Raw genomic sequence first — 21,978 nt, 5'->3', positions numbered from 1 at the left:
AGTTAAACGGACGCTCTGCATGCGTGACGTAATTTGTTCGCGCTCGCTGATGACCCTTGGAAACCCCGTCGTTTGCAATCAATGAGCTAAGAAAGGCCTTTTATATCGTTATAGGTTATCATATGGGATTTACATTTTATCGTAGTTACTTTACATTGGCAGATTCATACGTGATTATTACACACATTTCTAAATCACCTCGCGTAACCCTGGGACATTGCCACGTACCCCCAGGGGTCTGCGTAGCCCCGGTTGAGAATCACTGCGCTAAGCGGCTCTTTTACAAGGACGGCCAGGGATATCCGAGGTCATCGCCAGTGATTGCAGTTACAGGACATCACAAGGGTGGACGGAATGTGCAAACTAACAAGAGAAAATAGCAACAAATTTAGACCAAAGGCAATAAATAGTATTTATATATACAAATAAAAAATAGTGCCAAAAATATCGTCATGTATGGATGTAAATAAACTGTACATACAGCCTCAGGTATAACAGAGCTTGGTTAAAGCATTCATGTGTGTTGAACTTCTTTCGCACCATATGTAGCCAACCGTGCTCATCGGAGGTGCGGGGGAAGGACACCAAACTAAGGACAAAAAGCAGTTCTAAAGAAATTAGTTTTCAATCTACATTTGACAACTAATTTCTTCAGCAGTTTTCAATTCACAGCAATAGTGGCAGAGGTTATCCTGCAGCATGGGCTTAACACACCTGGATAACAAGGGTGAATTTTTAAGATTAAGGTTGGTTACACGTGCGAACAATATTCAGGTAGGAACACCAGTTCCACACTGCCCACCAGGGATTATTTGTCTGTCTGTCGTGCATAGCCACGCCCTCGATTTGTATTTCATAGAGCGCTTCGGGCGGGCTCAGCACCACGTGACGCGCCGCCCCACGCAGCTTGCGCCGCGTGACACGGATCGCACGAATGCGCTGTCCAACCAAGTTCCTACCTGCCCACTCCGAAGGAACGTGTTAAGAAACACCGTTCAAGCCGGGTGGCGGTGGTGGCTATGCAGGTGGTTGCCTGTAATCCAGCACTGCGGAGGCAGCAGCGAGGATTGATGGATAACCAGACAAAATGTTGGGGAAACTCCCTTTTCCTTGGGCATCTCGGAGGAGGGAAACGTACCCTGGCTCACCTGGAGAATTCGGTACAGAAAATGTGGACTGCCTGCTCCTGTTCCATCTCTATGGGATTCTTCTCCGTGTGCCGAGGCCTCCTCCCGAATGTAAACTCTTATGAACTGGATGAAAACATCTTGATATATGTAGAAGATCACAGAGCTTGGGCAATTGTCGGCACCAGATCACCGCCTCGCTGCTGCCTTTCGAGCGCGTCTGTGGTTCCTTCTCGCGCCTCCGATTCGTTCTCTCTCACCGAGAGCATATACAAGTTGAAATTAGTTTTGACTATCTATGGTGTACAAATTGTTAAAAAAATAATGCAAATTCCGGTCATTCCCTTTTGGCTAACCATCGAATATGGACGGTCACTACAGCGCTTTCAGATGCGCTTCTGCCGCCGTCTGGAACGCTCTTCCTTCCAATATTAGGAAGCCACTGGAGCTATGCACTTAAATCATCTAGATTGAAAACTATTTCTTGAGAACTGCTTTTTGTGTTTAGTTTGTTGTCCTTCCCCCGCGCCTACAATTAGCACAGTTAGCTACGTTAGATGCGAAAGAAGTTTAAAATACATACACACGTTAAGTCATATGCAGCAGTGAGAAAATTAACCCACTCACACAGATGGGCAGCAGTTGCAGTACGTGAGTGTGACCAATGCTTGCTGGCCTTCTCTCCCGTGCGTAAGCATATGAAAGTATGTTTTTGACTGCTGTGGACGTGCTGCTGCTGCTGTTGTTGCGAGTGTAAGCTTGTATCTCACCACTTCAAGCTGCTTTCCACAATTCTCCAGGTTTTGCTGATAGCGCTTTCCATCCATTAACATCTAAAATGCACGCCAAGAAACATGCGCACAAACACGCACGCGTGCACACACCACAGTTAGAGACAGAGAAGTGCTTCAACGCACCTGCAAATCCATTCTCACGTACGCCGTCCGGCTCCACAGGTGAAGGTACGGGATGACACGGGGTGGGGCTCACAGATCGGAGATTTGAGATCGGAGCTGGCACCCACGGTGCTAATACTGGCTACTCGCTTAATTTGGGATATTCCATCTGGGAAAATGTTACATTTCGGTTTACTTAACATGTATGTGTGTGTAAGCATGTGTGAGCATATATTTTATATTGTGGGGAGCGGTAGTGTTGCGGTTAGCGCGCTGAGCTGCAAATCCAGAGATCCGACTTCGATTCCCGCTCACAGCCAACACCAGTGATGATTATCTGAACCGGTCCTGGGCCTCCCCAAGGTCGACTCAGCCTCAAACGGGCACCTGGTGCAGCGTGTAAACATCACCACCGGGGAAATAAAGGTGACCGGGCGTGGCGTTGGCCACCCACCCCCGCGTGTGCCATGCCTGCTTTCATAGGTGCTGGTCGCTAACAGCACTTGCCCCAACAGTCTGTTAAGGCTATACGGGGGTCCTTTGCATGCATATCGTGTGTGCATGTGCATGCCTCTCACCGTCTTGCGCTCGTGCTTGACCGTCGTGTGCACACGCAGCAGCTCCGTCGCGACCTTCCCCATGAGCGTCTCGGCCACGAGCTCCCTCTGGCCCGCGAAGTCTCCCACCTCGTTCGTCAGGTTCTCCATCGCGCACACGTACGTGTACCTGTGCCGGACACGCGCACGGGATGACGACGTTGAGGAAGAGGAGGTGGAGGAGATGGCGCCACTCACTATTAAACTGATTAAACTATTTTCTATTGTACCAGGTAAGGCCCACTCAGCTGTATGGCCTCTTTTTCAGAAGTGACCTGGCCATAAATGACAGTTCAACGAAGTGGCTTTTCACGTGGAAATTTAAAGCAGCCAAATAGTCTAAACAACACGTGATGTTCATTCGAAACGTGGAGGGGAAAACCGGAGGACCTGGAGAAGAAGCTACACGACCACAAGGAGAGAGACACGCAAACTCCAAATAAACAGGTCGGGATCGAACCCACAACCTCCTGTATACCAGGCGAGGTAGTTAACACATTTCGCCAACGTGGTGAGAGACAGCACAAGGAAATCAAATACTTTATTCGTTAACGTCCCCAAATCATATTTCACGGGTCCCGAGGGGGAATTGACCAGTGTCACGAGGCGGACACTAGATGGCGCTATATAAAGGTCACTGAATTTGCTGCCATGATTGTTAAGTGTTCTCTCCCACCACGTTAATGGGTCTTCTCCGGGTACTCTGCTTGTTCCTCTCAAATGCAAAATACTCAATGTGCAAATTATAAAGACGCAGATTGCAGATATCACCCTGCTGGGAAAAAGTATCGCGACGTGTTGAACGTTTCCTAGACGAGAAAATAATTACCGTATTCTTATTTCTTTCGGTAAAGTCACGTGGGCATTAAATACAAATAAATTAAAAATAAATAAATTCAAATAAAAAACAGAATAAAAATAAATCAAATCACGACGTTTTGGAAGCAACACAAGTCTCCGTCATCAGGTGGGACAGCCACAGCAAGAAATAATTTAATTTATTTTTATTTTATACCTACGTGACTTTACCGAAATAACTAAATAGTATGGATCATTGCAGTCACGAAAACTTAAGATCTCGATTAAATTACCGTAATATCATTATTGTCTTCCGAAGCAATATCATGGGGCCCGAAACCTTCTCTTCTCCATATTCTTGGATTTTTTTCGGTAAAGTCACGAAGGTAAAAAATTAAAATTAATAAAAATAAAATAAAAATGAAATAAAAATCACGACGTTTTATTTTATTTTACTTTTATTTATTTTAATTTTTTACCTACGTGACTTTACCGAAAATCCCAAAAATATGAATCTTTGCAGTCACGAAAGCTTCAAATCTAGAATTAATACCTTCTCTTCTCCCTTTATTCCCTCTCACATTGAACTGCAACCAGGCAAGGAATCTAGGCAAGATTTTGTGGCCTACTTCTAAAGGCTCTGACCAAACATATTAAGGCATTTCAATGATACAATAAGTGCTGATCATATATGTATGTTGAACTTCTTTCACACCGTACGTAACCAACCGTGACAATCGGAGATGGGGGGGGGGAGGACAACAAACCAAACACAAAAAGCAACTATCAAGAAATCAGTTTTCAATCTAGATTATTTAAAAGGGCATAGCTCCAGTGGCTTCCTAGCAGAGGTGGGACAAAGTCATTGTTATGCAAGTCCAAGTCGAGTCGCAAGTCATAAAATTCATGACTCGAGTCTGACTCGAGTCCAAGTCACATGACTCGAGTCCACATCTCATAGGTGGGACAAAGTCATTGTTATGCAAGTCCAAGTCGAGTCGCAAGTCATCAAATTCATGACTCGAGTCTGACTCGAGTCCAAGTCACATGACTCGAGTCCACACCTCTGCTTCCTAGTATCGGAAGGAAGAGCGTTCCAAACAGCCGCAGAAGCGCATTCGAAAGCGCGCGATGCGGCGACCGACTTTGTTCGATGGCTAGCCAAATGCCACTGCTGCGAGGATGACTGGAGGTCGCGTGACGGTTTATGCTCCTTGACGAGATCCGCGAGGTATTATGGTTCATTTGTGGCAAGCACTCTGTGTATAATGAGTGAATTGAAGTACGTCTTTAAATATGTAAAGGTACAGCCCTGCAACTACGTGACCACTGCTGGTGGATGGGCCTCCAACAGAGGGAGCTCCATAAAACGCCTCTCTCGGGGGTGTATTTGGTCTACTCTTCCACACCGGTGGAACCCACACTTTACCCCCACCGCACACGACCTGCCGTACCGCGGCGTAACCCACTCATAGGTGGAGTTAAGCGGTCGTGAAGAAGGGGAGGGGGAGGATCTAAAAAAACTTGCACCGTTGTTTCAACCGCTGTGACGGGAGAACAACTTGGCAGCCTTTAGATCGCAAGTCCAAGGGCACGTCCCCAAACGTGCAACGTGACCGGGACGCAATCAGGAACCTCCTCCGATTACCACAACGGCGCCTTTTCCATTCACCGTAAATACCGGCAGTCCCTTGTTTTTGCCAGGAACAGGGGGCCTTTGCCAAATGTTGGCGCTATCGAATCCTTTCCAATCGTTTCACAGAAGCCTCGTACGTAACAAGCCCTTTCGTCGTCACGTTCTCGCCGCTTTTTCGACGACGCGTCAATTTTCGGACCACAAGCACAACTTTTTTTATTTCCGGCGGGAAGCAAAGCCGGCGCCTCCCGGTGCATAACCCAGGTCCCTCCATTGCGCAGGTCTTGCTGGGGCAAAGTCTACGCTGCACAGACATTGACACCGATGCCCATAAGAAAGAGTGACCTTAACAGCTCCTTAACGGCTCCACAGCCACCCAGCAAAATTCCAAGCCTCCCTCTCACAGCTCAAACGCGCGGGAGTGTTTATTGAGAGACGGCAAATGAATGAAATCTATTTTTTCATCTTTCCCTGACTCGTGATAATGATAATTTCAGTTTTAAACGGCATCATACATGTGATTGATTCTCACAACACTGTCCAGTAATTACATATATGTATAAAAAAAAGTCTGACTAAGGGCTAAAATCCTATTTATAGCAATTAAGAAAATGAAATGCTCAGAAAATATAAATGAATAAACAAATCAAGAAATGGCGGTTAAAAAAAAAAGTTATGAACAACAAAAGCAGTTATCACAACAGAGGTATTAAAAATAATGTGTGGAACAATTATGGACACAGCTCTTAGCTTCTCACACCAGCAAGAGGAATTAGTTCACAGAGTGGCTTAACGTACCGAATCTCATCGTCCTCCTTCGAACTTTTCTTGGGCTGGTATTTCTTGACAAGTGATCTACGCGAGCGCACACACACACACAGCAACAGTTATTAGAAGCAGAAATTGAAGAGGAATACACCGTGCGAGGTTGGCTGGCTCGGTGGTAGCATATCCGCAACTTATCAACGAGACGTGGAATGAAGGCGTCAGCTCATCATCAGGCATGCTCAATCCACTGCTGGAAGAAGGCCTCCCCCAGCGGCCACCGCCATCTCTCACGGTGCTGCGTCGCGAAGATCCATCCAGCACCTGCACATGAAGTGAGTTTGTTGCTCCATAGACAACCGTTCCTTGGCTGCCACTCGGTTATTAGTTTCGACCGTCGTCCACCATCCTATCTAGCCGTGACGCGTTCTGCCCAAGCCCCACTTGATTTTCTTAACCTGTTTCGATGACGTACGTGCACATCATAAAAACAAAACCGGAAGAAAAACTCAAATAAAACAACTTTATCGGTACCGAGGCTCCCACACGGCCATGCGGGAGGGCGTGTGGCAGAGTTTGGCCCGAGCTATCGTAGAGTGTGGTTGTGTCACTACAGCCCTCTGCGGTGAGTACAATGTCTTTAAAAACAACGGCTCTATGCCTCTCTAAAATTAATGCTAACAGCTTGCGCATTCCGACATTCAGAGGTGAACGGGACACTCACCCTGCAACTTGCAGAAGCCGGCGATGATGACGGTGCTTATTCTGGGATCTTTCGGTAAAGTCACGTAGAAAAGGAAAAATAAAATAATAAAAATAAAACATAATAAAATTCTCACGAGGTTTCGGCCGCAACACAAGCAGCCGTCCATTGGGTTGTGGCCGAAACGTCGTGAGAATTTTATTATGCTTTATTTTTATCATTTTATTATTTCCCTTCTGCGTGACTTTACCGAAAGATCCCAGAATATGAATCCCTGCAGTCACGAAAGCTTTAAATCGAAAGATGAGGGTGCGATCAGACTCATGTCATGGACCCCGGAAATTTAAACTACTAACCCTAAACTTCCCACTTGAGTCGCTTCTAGAGACATCTCTTATCCAACACTTAAATGGCACAAAAAAACTAATATCATTTTTTTTGTATTTTACCAGGTAAGGCCCACCGAGCTATAAAACTAATTTTTTATAAGCGACCTGACCACAAATGATAGCTCAACGAAGTGGCTTATCACGTGGAAATTTTCTGCGGCCTAATACTCTAAACGCACGTTTCTAAGTGTGGAGGCAAAAAGCGGAGGACCCGGAGAAAAGCTCACGCGACCACAGGGAGAGTGAACATGCGAACTCAACCTATCGAGGCATCGTCAGGGTTGGGATCGAACTCCCCACCTGCTGTACATCAGGCGAGGGAGTTAACATCTCGCCAACAGGGCACTTTTTCGTGCTGTATAATGTATTTCTTCGGTTCATAATCATTGGTGACTTATCCGAGACCATCACCCCTGCCACACCGTGTGGCTCCATCTCTGTATGTTGAATTTTTTTCAAACCGGATATAGCCAACCATGCTAATCAGAGGTGCGGGGGAAGGTCAACAAACTAAAGACAAAAAGCAGTTTTAAATATGTATGTATGTGACCCACAAACTGCCACCTCCAAGTCACAGGATTACCAGCGTGCACCACCACTTTCCAGTGACGACGATGACGATGACGACAACAACGATGACAACGACGGTGACATGGTCAGGCAGACTTAAAATAAAATCCCGAGGTACAACGAGTTTGCCGAGCGGGTGGGAAAACTACAGAAACATCCTGGCAGACATGGAACCGACCTGGAGCCAATGTTGGACCAACGGTTCCCAACCGAATGCCAACGTTGGCCCAAAGCTGCGCGTCTACCGGGATTGCGATGTCATGCAATTGTCCCTCAAACCGCACGCCTGCAAGTACGCTGGCGATGAATGTCAAGAGCCGCCACCGCTACCGCCGGAGCCAGAGGGTACGAGCCACACCGCACACAAGCATTCCTCAAATTCCACCACTTCTGCACTGTACAGCTTTGACGTCGTGACTACGGCGACGCCAGGGATTCACTCAAGCCCATCCTTCCCTGAGTGGCCGATGAAAAAAACGACTGCGGACAACGAATAGTGGTCATTCCGGTTTTTAAGCGTCGTGCAAACGTGGAATTTCCACCGCTGGACCAATGGATAGAGATTACCGCCGCATGACCTTACGCGAGTATATGGGAGGACATTGAATGTTTTGGGAGGACATTGAATGTTTTACTTGAGATTATGTCATCCTGCCAACAATTGCATAACCGCCACATTCCCCATACTTGTGCGTGCCGGGCACCCGAGTGGATCGGTGCCTGGGGAGCTGTGGCGACCCCCAGTTCGATTTCCACTCGCAACTAATAACAGCGGCGAAGATTTGAACCGGTCCTGGGCCTCCCCGAGGTCGACTTGGCCTTAAATGAGATTAAGGTGGCCGGGCATGGTGCTGACCACCCATCCCCTTGTGTGCCATGCAGGCCTTCATAGGTGCTCACGAACAGCACTTGCCCCAACAGTCTGTTTAAGGCAGTATGGGGAATCTTTGTTGTTTGTTTGTATAGATGTACCATCACTTGCCTCTGCAGTGCCAGGCTGAATTGTCCTTAATGTTTAAGTGAGAAGCATTGGTATAGTAGACCACGCACATCAATTGGCGAAGTGGTGTTTATACTTGGCTAAGGTCTCCCTTGAATTGACTCGGCCTAAACTCAGTGACATGATGGGAGTGTGTAAACATCAGGAGTGGGGAGATTAAAGCGTGCCTGTGTATGGACACAACGAACTTTCACGCACAATGCCAGCCTTAATGGACGCTCACTGACAGCAAATGTTCCTGTAATCTACAAGGCTGATACTAGGGACCCGGGTTCCAGTCGTCGGCAAGTAACCTGCTTGCTCCCTTGCATGATCAGCCAAACCCCAGTTTTCAGGACAATGGATTACAGGTGTGTCACTGCTGATGTTATCAACACAACTCAATGAGTGTTGCTTGAGATGGAGCCGCGTTAGAGTGGAGTCAAATGTGTCGACGCGTGATCCAAGTGTCTCATTTCACGTTGATTTAGTTTAACCAGCTGAGGATTTAAGAGACCAGTGAGAGTCTCGTTTGCAAGAGTGACTACCGGGTCAACCGAACTGGCATGAAAGTAAAACAAAGTACAGCATTGAGGCAAATAGAAATCAGAACACGAACAACAACAAACACCCTCACCTGGGGGAAAGGTTCTGGTGTGTGGAGTCACACTACCGAGAACCTGAAGCCTGACAGCCAAGGGATTGTTTTATAATCCATTTTGTGTAAATGGGGGTTAAGGTCGGGTGTCAACTCCACATTGTAGATGTTGAATTTTAAAAGGGGAAAAATCAAAGGCAGAGCTTCCCCCCTTTGGTTAAACGAGCAGTGGGGATCGCAAAGCCCGTGACGACTCCAAATTAATGGTCATGTAAACACAAGGGAACGTTCACAATTCGCAACTGTTGTTTTTTGGCCATGTGTAGGCGTATCATTCCAACAGCTGTCCACCCATTGCTGTTACATTTGTTGGAAATTAAGTTCTCAATAAGAAAAGTAATGGGCTGAAACTCATCTCTGTTGGAAGCCCTGAGCCAGTTGTGAAACTCCACATTCCATGGCAGGCGCCAGTCTACCCATAGAAGAACCACTACTATGAAGTGGAACTCATTTTATTGGCTCATGCCTGTGTCTCCGTATCTCTTGTTTGTATCTCCGTGTGTCTCCGTCTCTCTGTGCATCTCCGTCTATCTATGTGCCTCCATGTCTTTGTGTCTCCATGCCTCTCTATGTGTATCTCCATGTCTCTAAGCATATCTCTGTGCCTCTGTTGGTGTCTCTGTCTCTCTCTTTGCGGGTCTCTCCGTGTCTATCTCTGATCTCTGCATTAACGGTGTGAAGCGTGTGTTCAAAGTTACACGGGATCTCATAAAAATTATCACAATGAATAAACGTGTATAAAAGCCAAACTCACCCGAAAATTAAACCAGTTAAAACCACTCTCTGGTTCTTTCGGTAAGTCATGTAGCTAGAAAAAATAAGAAAAGAGAACACGACGTTTCGGTCGCAACACAAGCGTCCGTCTTCAGGTGAGAAAAATTATCTGTTGTTGTGGCTTTATATAGGCATGGGAGGGGGGGGGGAAGTTGTGTCGAGTCGTGGCTGGAGGAGTTCACGGGGGAGAGGGGGGGTTGTGGCGTGCAGGGACGGGTGGGGCTGGAGAAGTTAGCAAGTAAAGGAGCTCGAATTAGTAATCGGACGATGACAACCGGGTGGGTGAGTGAAAATCACAGCAGTTAAAACTTAGTGCGGTTCATCACATCCTTCCAATGATTGCTCAATCTGAATCCATCTTCTCGATTAAAGTTTTGTCTGTGTTTGTATATCTGGATGGCTTCATGAACAAATCTCTGATGGTGGCCCGAGGGTTTGCAGAGCAACTTGGTCTCAGAGATAACAATGTCACGTGTGCCCACAGCGTTGAAACAATGATCTGCCACCGCCCAGGTGTTGGTTCTGCCGTGTTTCAAATCCGCTTTGTGTTCGCGAACCCGGTCTGAGACACGTCGCTTCGTTTCACCAATGTAACTGCTGCCGCAGACACAACTCAGCTTATAGACACCAGGACATTGCATGTCCGGAATCGCAACCTTCACCGATGGGATAAAATCACGGATTTTGTGTACTGTATTGAACCGAACTTGGATCTTGTGTTTGTTCAAGATTTTGGCAATCATTTTTGGTAACCCCTGCTATGTAGTTTTCTCACCTGAAGACGGATGCTTGTGTTGCGACCGAAACGTTGTGTTCTCTTATATTATTTTTTCTACCTACGTGACTTTACCGAAAGAACCAGATAGTATGGATTCCTGCAGTCACGAAAGCTTTAAATCAACAGTTAAAACCAGTGTTATGCAATCAGTTAACCGGAACCGCAACCGTCTATAAGCCTATATTGGACCGATTGAGCTGTGTCCAGTTTAACACGCAGGATTGAGGCGTCTCTACCTCAAACGGTTTATAGTTAAGCCAACAAAACCAGACGAGCTATCTGGTTCCAATACGCCGATCATTCGGCAGCAAATTCAAATTCTGGTTGGGGGTCGGCACTGCCCCCAATCCCTCTCCAGGCTTGATCAAACGAACGCGAATTTGTTTGGGGAAGCAAACAGCAGCCAATATAAGCAGCCACTGCCCCCATCCTCTACGCTCCACTCTGCTCCCACCATAGGAATGTAGAATTTCCAGCAGTGGTTCAATGCCAGCCATCTGAAATAGCAACATCCTGCTTCGTGCTTGTGCAGGAAGTCACCTGGTCAAGAACTATTCCAGGCACCTTGACTATCCCCCCCTCTGCCCTGTCTTCGTTAAGCCCACAGGCGGCGTTCCACAGGCTCCAGTCGGCGTGACGACGAACTTGAGTGGTAATTTCACTGCTCTTCGGCTGAGCACTCAGCTGCCAGATTTAAGAACGAGATAACCATCGTGCGGGCCCACGTTCCAGTCGCTCTCTGCTCCCTGCACGCGCTCTCCACTCCAGCAAGCAAGGGCTTCCACCTAAGCCGGCAATCAACTTTCGATCAGTACAAAAGAAATCGCCCTTTCATTTCTGCTGCCCCTGTAATCTGTAAACTCCGCACAGCGACCCTCTGGAGAAGTCCAGGGCTTAACGCCTTTCTTTTATCCTCTTCCTTTTTACTACTATTACTACTATTTTTATTTTACCAGGTAAGGCCCACTGAACTATGTAGAAGAGACCTGCCCACAAATGATAGCTCAACGAAGTGGCTTATCACGTGGAAATGTATAGCAGCCAAATGCTCTAAACGCACATTGATTCTAAATGTGCAGGAAAAAACCGGATAAATGTCACGCGACCACAGGGGAGAGAGATATGCAAACTTTAAATATAGAGGCATCAGGATCGGGATCGAACCCATGAGACCTCCTGTGTACCAGGTAATTAACATCTCGCGTGATTTTGCCTCGTTTCATCTCAACGTCCGCGTCCCAAAAGGGCTCCACACTGCGTCTTGATACGCATTTGTGTTGGGCGCCATCTTAATCCACGTGTTCTAACCCCTCCAGTATCCGTACGTCACGAAGCCGCCGGGTCAACAACGTAAGCGGCCAGTGCCATTCGCGTGCCAAATGCATGAGACGCGCACAAAACAAATATCCCCCGTATAGCCTTTAACAGACTGTTGGGGTAAGTGCTGTTCGTGAGCACCTATTAAGGCCGGCACGACACACAAGGGGATGGGTGGTCAGCACCACGCCCAGCCGCCTTCATGTCCTCAGTGCTGATGTTTACACACCGCACTAGGTTTCAGTTTCATTTGATTTATTCATTCATTTATTTGGTATAGCTCTGTGAGCCATTCGGCTCTTGAATCGGGTGCCCATTTGTAGCTGAGTCTACCTAGGGGAGGCTCAGGACCGGTTCAGATAATCGTCATTGGTGTTGGTCGTGAGTGGGACTCGAACTTACGTCGTCGGGTTCAAAGCACACACGCATACGGTAACGCTCACAGGCTCAGATATTACCTTGTTGAATCTTCCTTGCTGTTAGCTGACATGCAAGTCCAATATGTGAATGTGTTTGTGCATGGGGAGTGATGGTGCAGCGGTTAGCGCACTGTGCTACAGACACGACGACCTGGTCGGTGTTCGATTCCCGCTCACAAACCAACATCGGTGATGAATATCTGACCTGGCCCGGAGCCTCGCCTAGGTGCACTCAGCCTTAAATATATACTTTGTGGGATGCGTGTGTAAACATCTGTATTGAGGAGACAAAGGTGGCCGGGCGTGGTGCTGGCCTCACAACCCTCCCTGGTGCGCCGTGCCGGCCTCAAAAGGCGCTCGCTAATAGCACTCGCCCCAGACGGTCTGTTAGAGGCTACCTGGGGGATATTTGTCTTGGTGAGAGTCAAGCCTGCACAGTGGTGAGAAGTCAGAAGCCGTTGGACAGGTTAGAAGGGATTTTTTGAGCGAGCAGACAAACACGTGCCCGGTAAACGTGTTGAAACACACACGGTTACAACTATCCTGACACACGCACGCACACGCGCGCGCGTATATCTCTATGGTAAACCCAGATACACACAACTTAGACAAAAATCCCCCCATTGAGCCGCATAGACGGGGAAAGTGGCTTTCGAAGAGCAATGTGGTTCAGGAGCTAAATTCCAGTGTCGATGTTCGCTGGCCACAACGAGAGGGCTTCAGGATATAGAGTTCGTGGAGTTTTGAATAGATAAATACACGCATACGTTCGGACAAAGACAAAGATCCCACAGTATAGCCTTAAAACACGGTTGGGGCAAGTGTTGTTAACGAGCACATATGAAGGCCGGCACGGCACACGAGGGGGTGGGTGGCCAACACCACACCCGGCCGCCTTCGTCTCCCCAGTGGTGGTGTATAAGCACCGCACCAGGTAGTAATTTGAGGCCGAGTCGACCTAAGGGAGGCCAAGGACCGGTTCTGATAACCGCCACTGGTGTTGGCCGTGAGCGAGATTCGAACTCGGATCGTCAGGTTCGAAGTGCAGCGCGATACCGCTACACTACCAACTCCTCACATACACATAGACACAAACATATGCACACATACTCTTTGGTTCTTTCGGTAAAGCCAGCCACGTAGGTATAAAATAAATCACACATACACTCAGAGACACGTGCTCACATTTACACAGAGACCCACATGGACACATGCACCTACAAGTACAACAACAAATATGCAGAGAGATACAAAGACAAAGCTCCACCCTATATAGCCTTTAACACGTATGAAGGCAGACACCGCACACGTGGAGGTGGGTGGCCAACACCACACCTCTCCAGTGCCCATGTCGACACACCACGTCAGGTATTCATTTCAGGTTGAGTCGACCTAGAGAAGGCACAGGACCAGTTCAAACATCCGCCACTATGATTGGTCATGAGCGGGTAATCGAACTCGAGTTGCTGGCTTTGCAGGGCAGTGCGCTAACCACTGCGCCACCGCTCCCCACTGGGGATACCGACACAGACACAATTACTCAATTTGGACTGCACACATTTCTCAGAGTAATTTTACGTGCTATGAAGAAGAGCCATGGCCCAAAAACATCGAGTAATATAGATTTATTTACATTTAATTTTAGGGAGCATTATTAACGAATGTGTTGAGTTTTTTTTAATATATTATTAAGAGTTAGGGAGCGCCTATTAATACCAGCAACAAGACGCAGCTCACGCGTGTTGGGCCGCAGCGCGGAGTTATAATTTAGTCAGACGTAACCCTTACAATGGACAGCAGCGATTAGAAGCCTGAAACACCAACAACAACAAGGATGACATCTGTTAATAACGGCACGCTAAAGAGAGCAGTCCCATTAGGAACAATGGACACGTTGAATTATGGATCGCCGGATCTTATTGTTCAAGACGGAACGGATGTTTGCAGCGCCCCTGACCCGGGTTCAGTCAAACTTATGCGCCAGTGAGTGCAGCGAGGAAGGGGGGGAGGGGTGGGTACGGGGAGACAACTGGAGTTCAACAAATGGACATCCTCCCCTTGCCGAACCCCTACAGCTTCAAACGAGCGTGCGGCGGCGCCGACGTTGACGACAACGTGGAACGCAGACATGTTCGCACACACAAAGAGACACGCACGCACGCACACACACACAGACAGACAGACGTATAACAAAAACAAAGAGACAGAGCCCCCGTATAGCCTTGGACAGATTGTGGGGCAAGTGAAGTTAGTGAGGATCTACGAAGGCCGGCAGGGCACACGACGGGATGGGTGGCCAACACGCCGCCTGGCCGCCTTTGTCTCCCCTGTAGCGATATTTACACACCACGCCAGGTACTTATGTGAGGCTGAGTCGACCTAGGGGAGGTTCAGGACCGGTTCAGATATTCGTCACTGATGTTGGCCGTGAGCAGGAATCCAACTCGGGTCGCCGGGTTAGTAACGCACCGCAGCGCGCCAACCGCTACACTACCGCTCCCCAGACACATGCACGCACACAGACAGACATATAAAGTAAAACTAAAATAAAGACACAGGGACCTCATGTAGCCTTTAACAGATTGTGGGGAAAGTGAAGTTAGTGAGGACCTTTCAAGGAGAGCACGGCACACAACGGAGTGGGTGGCCAACACCATGCCTCCCCAGTGCCAAAGTTTACACACCACACCACGTCGTCATATGAGGCTGAATTGACCGAGGGGAGCTTCAGGACCGGTTCAAATGTTCATCGCCGTTATTGGTCGTGAGTGAGAATCGAACTCGGGTGGCCGGGTTCGTAGAGCAGCACGCTAACAACTGCGCCTCCGCTCCCCCAATAAAAAACACCCACAGACATATATACACACAGACATTAAACATGCAAAATGCAGACATTCCCCATATATCCTATGTGGGCTGTTGGGGCAAATTATTTTGGCGGGCACCTATTAATGGGGGCCATGGTCTACTTAAGGACCTTGTGGCCAGCATCAAACCAGGCCGCCTTTGTCTCCCCAATACTGATGTATGTATACGCATCGCAGCAGGTGTTCCTTTAAGACTACGGCTACCCAGGGAGGAACCAGAAACAGGTCCAGATAATCGCCCTCTGATGTTGGTTGTGGGATCCAAACTCAGGTCGCCAGGTTTGTATCACAGCACGCTAACTGCTACACTGACAGGCAGACACCAATTTACACATGGACACACACAGGTAAACAGCGATGCCAAGAGACACAGGCCCGCACTTGGAGACACAGGCACATGACAATAGATACAGACACAAAGTGCCTCGGTGGCGAGATGTTAACTACCTCGCCTGGTTCACAAGAGGTCGTAGGTACGATCCCAACCCTGACACTTGTATATTTGAAGTTGGCATGTTCTCTCTCTCCGTGTTGGCGTGGATTTTTCTGCAGTTCCTCCGGTTATTCCCTCCACATTCGGAATCAACATGCATTCAAAGTATTTGGGCTGCTGTACATTTCCACGTGATAAGCCACTTCGTTGAGCTATCATTTGTGATTGCCAGGTCGCTTCTATATTCAGGTGCACACACATTGCCTATGGGGAGGACACAACACACAGTGTTGGGGAGAAGTAACGCATTACTCTCCGATCAAATTAACAAACTAAACAAACCGTAAACACTATCACCCCTTTTCCCGCGTGTGTGTATTCAGATGACAATTGTTTAAAATGTTCCGGATGATGATTTGTATCTGCGATAAAAACAAACGAAACTTCTTCCACAATCAATTTAGAGGGAGAAATTATTGTCCATAATCGATCTGATTATACGCTTTTATTTAACTCACTCTGTCTGTTGTCGTATCCTCAAAAAAATCTTGAAACTCAATTTTTACCCACTTCCCAATGTGCTGTCGACCGCAAATTTGGTATACTTATGTCATACTGGTGACAAAACTATATTCTATCACTAAAAATAAAACAAATATATTTTTAAACAATCTTTTATATATGTTATGTTTCGGCTTGGCTCTAATTGTCCACGCTTAACTGACGTTGGCTGTAAACCACCACGGCCCCTTACGCTATGCCAAGCTTCGGGGCCACTTCCTGGAGTTCTGCCATTACTCGTACGGTTCATTTCATTAAAGCGTGTTTAGAAAAAAGAATTTATAAATATTACTTATTTTTCAGGTTAGATCACATAAACCCGCCGCCATCCCACAGTCAATTAGTAAGGTTTGTTACGTGAACACACCGGTGTGTTGAAGAGTACACCAACAGCGTTTACAAATAATTAAGCCAAGCAGCTTGAGGAGAGAAATATTAAAAGTAATTGGATTGAATAGAAAAAAACACACACTACTGAAACCGTTACAGCTGGAGTGCATTCGGTTGCAATTTTCGACTGCATATTCGACAAATTAAGTTCCTTTCACTATTGAAGTCCCATTAAAAGAAAAAAGTTTTGTTCACTATGGCCTTCGAGTTGACCTTGGTTTGGGTGCGCTGTGTGGCTGGCGAGTGGCATTTTATTTTATATATTTCTGTTGTCTTGTACAGCGTTGCAAGATGCAGTTTTGCATGAACGACGCCACATATTAAAAAAAACAATCAGAATTACATGAATCCGAGGTTTGCACCATCCAATCATTTACATATACAGTATATGCAGTCGCGTGTTTCACCGGGGTGTGATATTCGCCAAATGAACGCTTTCCGTTCAAGTTACGGCTCTTAATTATTCGTAGACGCATCGCAACATGTTCGCTATCAAGAGTAAGGCTACAGATACCCTGGGGACACCCCTTCGCAAATGAAACGTTCCGTCGTGAGGGATTGTTCAGGTGAAACATTTGAATATTAATCATCATTCTCTTCCATTCTTGAGCATGGCAGCAATACGTTCAGGGAGCTAAATGCCAACATCGAGGTCCTGCTGACCACGAGAGCGTATATTACGGTGGGTTTATGAGACGGTTCATCGTTTGGGTCACATGGTCAATCTCACTGCTGTGGCTTGTCTCGAACCCTTTCCCATTCCGATGACATAGGTGTACGTCACCAGCTTCTTCTTCTAATTCGGGATGAAAAACTAAAATAAAATAACTTTATTGGTACCGAGGCTCCCACAAGGCCATGCGGGGAGGGCATGTGGCACAGTTTGGCGCCAGCGGTCGTGTCGCTACGATTCTCTGCGGCGAGTAGCAATGGCTTTAAAAACAACGGCGCATTGCCTCTCTAAATAAAATTAACGCGGAGCCGCTTGCGAGATTCAGCGGTGAACGGCACCCACCCTGCAACTTGCAGATATCTCAATGTGAAAGGGTTAATATATCTCTATGTATCTATATGGGTCTCCATGTATCTCCGTATCTATGTCTCGATGTATGTCTACAAGTCTGTGTGTGTGTTTCTGGTTTTACGATATAGTGCGTGGTTACGGTTGCATGGCCATAATCGCACGACTGTGGCTTGTATTTGATTTTCCATTCATGAGGGAGGTGGGCTACACATCGGCCTGTTGATGTTCTTGTGCGGTCGGCAGCTACACCAGTGTCTTCGAGGAATTTCAATGTACGTCGTCCGACATTGGGAAGCCATTGGAGCCACGCACTTTGAAATCTCGATCGAAAACTCATTTATTTAATAACTGCTTTTGTGTTTAGTTTGTTGTCCCCCCCCCCAACCGCACCTCCGCTTAGCATGGTTGGCTACGTACGGCGCGAAAGAAGTTCAACAACACAAAGGGACATACATGGAAGTCGTTAACGTCAATGGACGTGAGCAACGACGACGGAATAAAAGTGACAATGGCGCGACACGATGACTTTGTGGCTGGTCGTGGCTCCTGCCCGGGGGACCTCACCGGAGCTGCTTGGCGTAGGCCAGCTCTATATCCGCCTTCTCCCGCGCAAACTTGGACAGCTTGTCGACAAACTCCAGCCCCCACGCCGTGTGCTTCTCCACATTGTCCAGCTGGTCCTGCACGCACGCAACAGACAAAGAAAAAAACATCCCCCGTGTGGCCTTTTAAAACAGACTGTCGGTCGGTGCAAGTGCTGGTAGCGAACACCTATCTCAGAATAAGAATATTTGTTTATACTGAAGAATCGAATGAGTTGTAAAGCTCTTTTTCACAGATGTCCAGTGGGGGGCGGGTCAGAACGTTAAAGGGCCACGCGACACACGAGGGGGTGAGTAGCCGGCACCATTCCCCGGTCACCTTTGTTTCCCCAGTGAACACACACACAAAGAGAAAGATCTCCCGTAAAACAGACTGTTGTACGTATGTTGAACTTCTGTCGCAATGTACAAAGCTAACCGTGCTAATCGGACCACTGTTGAGGCGTGAAAAGGACCGCTGTTGAGGCACGTGCTGGTAGCTAACACCTATTTAAAGGCAGGACACGAAGGAACCAAGCCTCACAATATTTGTCTTCCCAGTGCACACACGAAGACAACAATCCCCCTTATAGCCTTAACAGACTTTTGGAGCAAGTGCTGTTCACGAGCACCTATGAAGGCCGGCAAGGTACACGAGGAGGTGGGTTTGCCAACACCACGCCCGGCCGCCTTTATCCCGAGTGGCAATGTTTACATATTCGACCAGGCTGATTCGACCTAAGGTAGGCCCAGGACTGGTTCAAATAATCGTCAGTGGCGTTCGCCGTCAGCGGGAATTGAGCTCAGGTCGCTGGGTTCACAGCGCAGCACGCCAACCACTAAAATACCGCACCCCACACACACAAACATTCTCTATTGCGCTGCACAGCCTCGATATCCAAAAATACGATGGCCTCTCTCAAAGTATCCACCTACACGCCTGCGGAAAGGTTTGGTCATCAAATGGCATCTGTCAGTCTCCATTGGCAACAATCCTGGCTTTAATATGATCCACCCTCGTACATGTACAGCGCTGTGTAAATGCACTGCCGGATGAGGCCCCCCCCCCCCGCATCGCGTTCCAACACGACTCTGAATTTGTCTTCACGTGCGTCTGGATTTGGAGGTTATGTAATGGCTGACACAATGCTGTTGAAATTATGCACTCCCAGAAGGCCTTGAGGCTCATGGGTTGCATAAGAAACAATTTAATGATGGAGAGACGGAGATGTAAAGGGGACATTGTTAACCGATTTATTTGTTTATTATTCATCTATTTCCACAACGAAGAAAATTATTATTCTGAGCACAGCTGGAAGAGGGGCCTTCCCCATCCCGTACAGATAATGAGCCCTATTTGCTCATGCATCACCTCGCCGGTACGTGCAGGTTTGTGAAGGTGGGTTGGCACATGGGTGTAGGAAAATAGATGCACAGCATAATATTGGATTTTGCTGCACTGAACAAATTTTGTTTTATATTATTGTTCATACATGCAGGCAAATACGCATTTTTATCATCATATTATTTAAAATATTATTTTTTACCAGGTAAGGCCCACTGAGCTATGTAGCTCTATCATGTTGAAATTTTTAGCAACCAAATACCCTAAACAAAGGTTTATAAATATCGAGGGGAAAAACTGGAAGACCCGGAGAAAAATCAATGCGACCACGAGAAAAACATGCAAACAAAAAATATACAAGGTTCACGGTGGGGATCGAACCCATGACTTCGTGCATACCAGGCGTGGAAGTTAACATCTCGCCACCGTGCACAGCCCTCTGTTGCCCAGCCTGCAGCCCCACAGCCTGCAATGCTTGTAAGGCATGGAAATCCCTCATCCGAGCACTATCCAGCCTGATCATGGGTGAGCTTCCAAGATACGATGGGTTAAGATGCATTCTGGGTGAATTGCTCATACATGCAAACAAATACATATATATTCTTGGTTCTTTCGGTAAAGTCGCGTAGAAGGGAAACAATAAAATAAAAAAAGATATAAAACAAGAACATTTTCTTGCTGTGGATTTCACATCTGATGATGATTGCTTGTGTTGCAGTCGAAACGTCGTGAGAATTTTATTTTTTATATCTTTATTATTTAATTGTTTCCCTTCTACGTGACTTTACCGAAAGAACCAAGAATATGAATCCCTGCAGTCACGAAAGCTTTAAATCAAAATTCAAATACATACTGTATAATGAAGATATTGGCCAAACATCCCACGCAGCAGCCCATCCCGAAAGTAATAACAATGACCCTTACGTAAACAGGAAAGTCTCACTTAGTCTGAAGAGTGTTTTTTTAAGGAGGGTCCTTCATTGGGATGTTTGGCCAGGAAATTCTAGGTCCAATAAGCTGGGTAAGACAGTATATTAAGTACATAAGCAAGTTTAACAATTTGACACAACTGTTTAACACGTAGGCTTTCGCGACCATGTTTTGTTGGCACGTTTCCATGACAACCCGTAATAAATGGCTGTCGGGTGGTGGTGGGTTTAACGACACATGTATATTTACACGATCTAACCGAAAAAACACTATTTTGGATGCAACTGAGGCATCAAATGGAAAGTTATTGAGCGAATATAACGGTGAGAGCTCAATGGAAGGAAGGTCGTGATTGCCGACGATGCCTTTGAGAGAAGACGCCACACGGAGACATTTAGGCTTATTTCACTTTAAGAAGTTTTTTCGTGTGTGGGAGGAAACACAAGCACCTGGAGAAAACCCATCGCACGGACGCACAGATGGGCATAGCACTCAACAATCGCATATGGATGGGTCATGAACCCATTTGCGGTACTGCAATATGCTGGTTGCCCTCGCGACCTAACAGCAACAACAGGCTTGGAGGCGACAAAGTTCCACCTGATCTGCTAACCCTCATCTCCAAAACAAACTAAGTAGGCGCCACCCCACTCGGATCAAACGGAACTCAGAGAGCATTAACACTCGTTATTAAGATGCGTTTACCAATCAAATTACAGATGTTCAATGCAAGACCCAAGTCCAAAGTGGATGCATACTCACACAAGCTATGGAAAGGGGGTGGGGGGGGGGAAATACTGTATTCTCAATTTGTGGCTCTTGATGCCAGTGGAGGAAATTCCACATTTCTGTGCCTGCCAGTCGTCTCTCCATAGGATTAACACCGTCGCCGATTAATCACCATACAGCGGGAAGTTTTGACCCTGGAGTAAGAGTCTAACTTATATGAGTCTCTGATTACGAGTTCAGCCTGGCCAGACGGGAGGTATGAAACTAAACTTCTAAACTTTTATTTATCTTACCAGGTAAGGCCCACTCGACTATATAGCTATACTCTTTGGTTCTTTCGGTAAAGTCACGTAGGTATAAAATAAAATAAATCACGACGTTTCGGGCGCAACACAATCGTCCATCATCAGGTGGGAAGCATGGTCTGCTGCTGAGACAGACTGTTTTAAAAGGTTTGAAATGGGTGTAGCTGCCTCAGCAGCAGACCACGCTTTCCCACCTGATGATGGACGCTTGTGTTGCGCCCGAAAGGTCGTGATTTATTTTATTTTCTACCTACGTGACTTTCCCGAAAGAACCAAATAGTATGGATTCCTGCAGTCACGAAAGCTTCAAATCAAAGCTATATAGCTATTTTTAAGAAGCGACCTGGCCACAAATGACATCCCAACGAAGTGGCTTATCACGTGGAAATGTATAGCAGCCAAATACAC

At 47.0% G+C, this 21,978-nt stretch overlaps 1 protein-coding gene across 1 annotated transcript in view; it reads right to left on the bottom strand.

The window, feature by feature from the left end:
- The window catches only part of LOC144719587 (formin-binding protein 1-like), a 58,111-nt gene that overhangs the window by 16,101 nt on the left and 20,032 nt on the right, over positions 1-21,978 (bottom strand). Inside the window, exons 2-5 of the mRNA XM_078595659.1 lie at positions 18,245-18,360; positions 5,852-5,908; positions 2,602-2,749; positions 1,898-1,960 (exon numbers count right to left, since the gene is read on the bottom strand). Of these exons, the coding sequence (XP_078451785.1) occupies positions 1,898-1,960; positions 2,602-2,749; positions 5,852-5,908; positions 18,245-18,360 (384 nt within the window). The remainder of the gene's footprint in view (positions 1-1,897; positions 1,961-2,601; positions 2,750-5,851; positions 5,909-18,244; positions 18,361-21,978) is intronic.

Source organism: Lampetra planeri, chromosome 6 (genome assembly GCF_965212315.1).
Source record: "Lampetra planeri chromosome 6, kcLamPlan1.2.h2, whole genome shotgun sequence".
Taxonomy (NCBI): Eukaryota; Metazoa; Chordata; class Hyperoartia; order Petromyzontiformes; family Petromyzontidae; genus Lampetra; species Lampetra planeri.
The sequence above is the reverse complement of the archived record's forward strand: the minus strand, read 5'-3'. Positions and strand labels throughout refer to the sequence as shown.